We start from the raw sequence: 737 nt of genomic DNA on the forward strand, positions 1-737 counted from the left end.
AACAGTTTAACTAATATTTATACAGAACTTAAAAGCTTCAGTGGCATAAGTATTATTATTCTATCATTGGATGAACTGCTACAGAAGGGAAAATTACTGTTTATATCCAAAGCACTAAGTAAAAAACAAAAATTGGAGAGATACCATAGCGGAAAGTCTGCAAAAGATGCTTTCTTACCTCAGCAAGATACAGCAAAGTGTCATTAGCCTTCCAAAGAATATCTGTGAGAATCCCTTTAAAATGACTGAAATCAAGAAAAACAGGGACAATCCAAAATGGATTATACTAGGAATATCTAGTATCCATCTAGTATAATCCATACTCTTTTAAAATATATTTTATTTTTCATTATTTTAATATATTCCCCTTACATGTTAAGTAAACCAAAATATAAATACTGCAAGAAGAGCATAAAAATAATGTGCTCATAAAATGGGTCACAGAGGAAAAATTCATATTCAGTATATTAAAAAAGGCAACCCCTTCCACCCTGTGCTTAAGATCATAAATCTTATTGTTTAAGGAAGCCCAAAATATCAAAGGCTGGCTCAGGTGTCTACTGACAGGAAACGGAAAGGAAAACAAGTGAAGACACACACTGTATTTGAAAGTATGGTGTAATACCAAGACCCCAATTACCTAAACATCACAGTCCATCATTATCATGGCTTACCCAAGCTGATGTATTTTAGAATGATACCTACAGGCTGGGGAACTCCCTTCTTGTCAGTGCAGA

At 33.8% G+C, this 737-nt stretch overlaps 1 protein-coding gene across 1 annotated transcript in view; it reads right to left on the reverse strand.

Annotated features, from left to right (window-relative positions):
* CCDC180 (coiled-coil domain containing 180) overlaps positions 1-737 on the reverse strand; it is a 41,971-nt gene that overhangs the window by 13,252 nt on the left and 27,982 nt on the right. The window contains exon 31 of the mRNA XM_019510736.1: positions 179-245. Within this exon, the coding sequence (XP_019366281.1) occupies positions 179-245 (67 nt within the window). The remainder of the gene's footprint in view (positions 1-178; positions 246-737) is intronic.

This window comes from Gavialis gangeticus, unplaced genomic scaffold, assembly GCF_001723915.1.
Source record: "Gavialis gangeticus isolate Ggan-Ray unplaced genomic scaffold, GavGan_comp1, whole genome shotgun sequence".
Classification (NCBI taxonomy): Eukaryota; Metazoa; Chordata; order Crocodylia; family Gavialidae; genus Gavialis; species Gavialis gangeticus.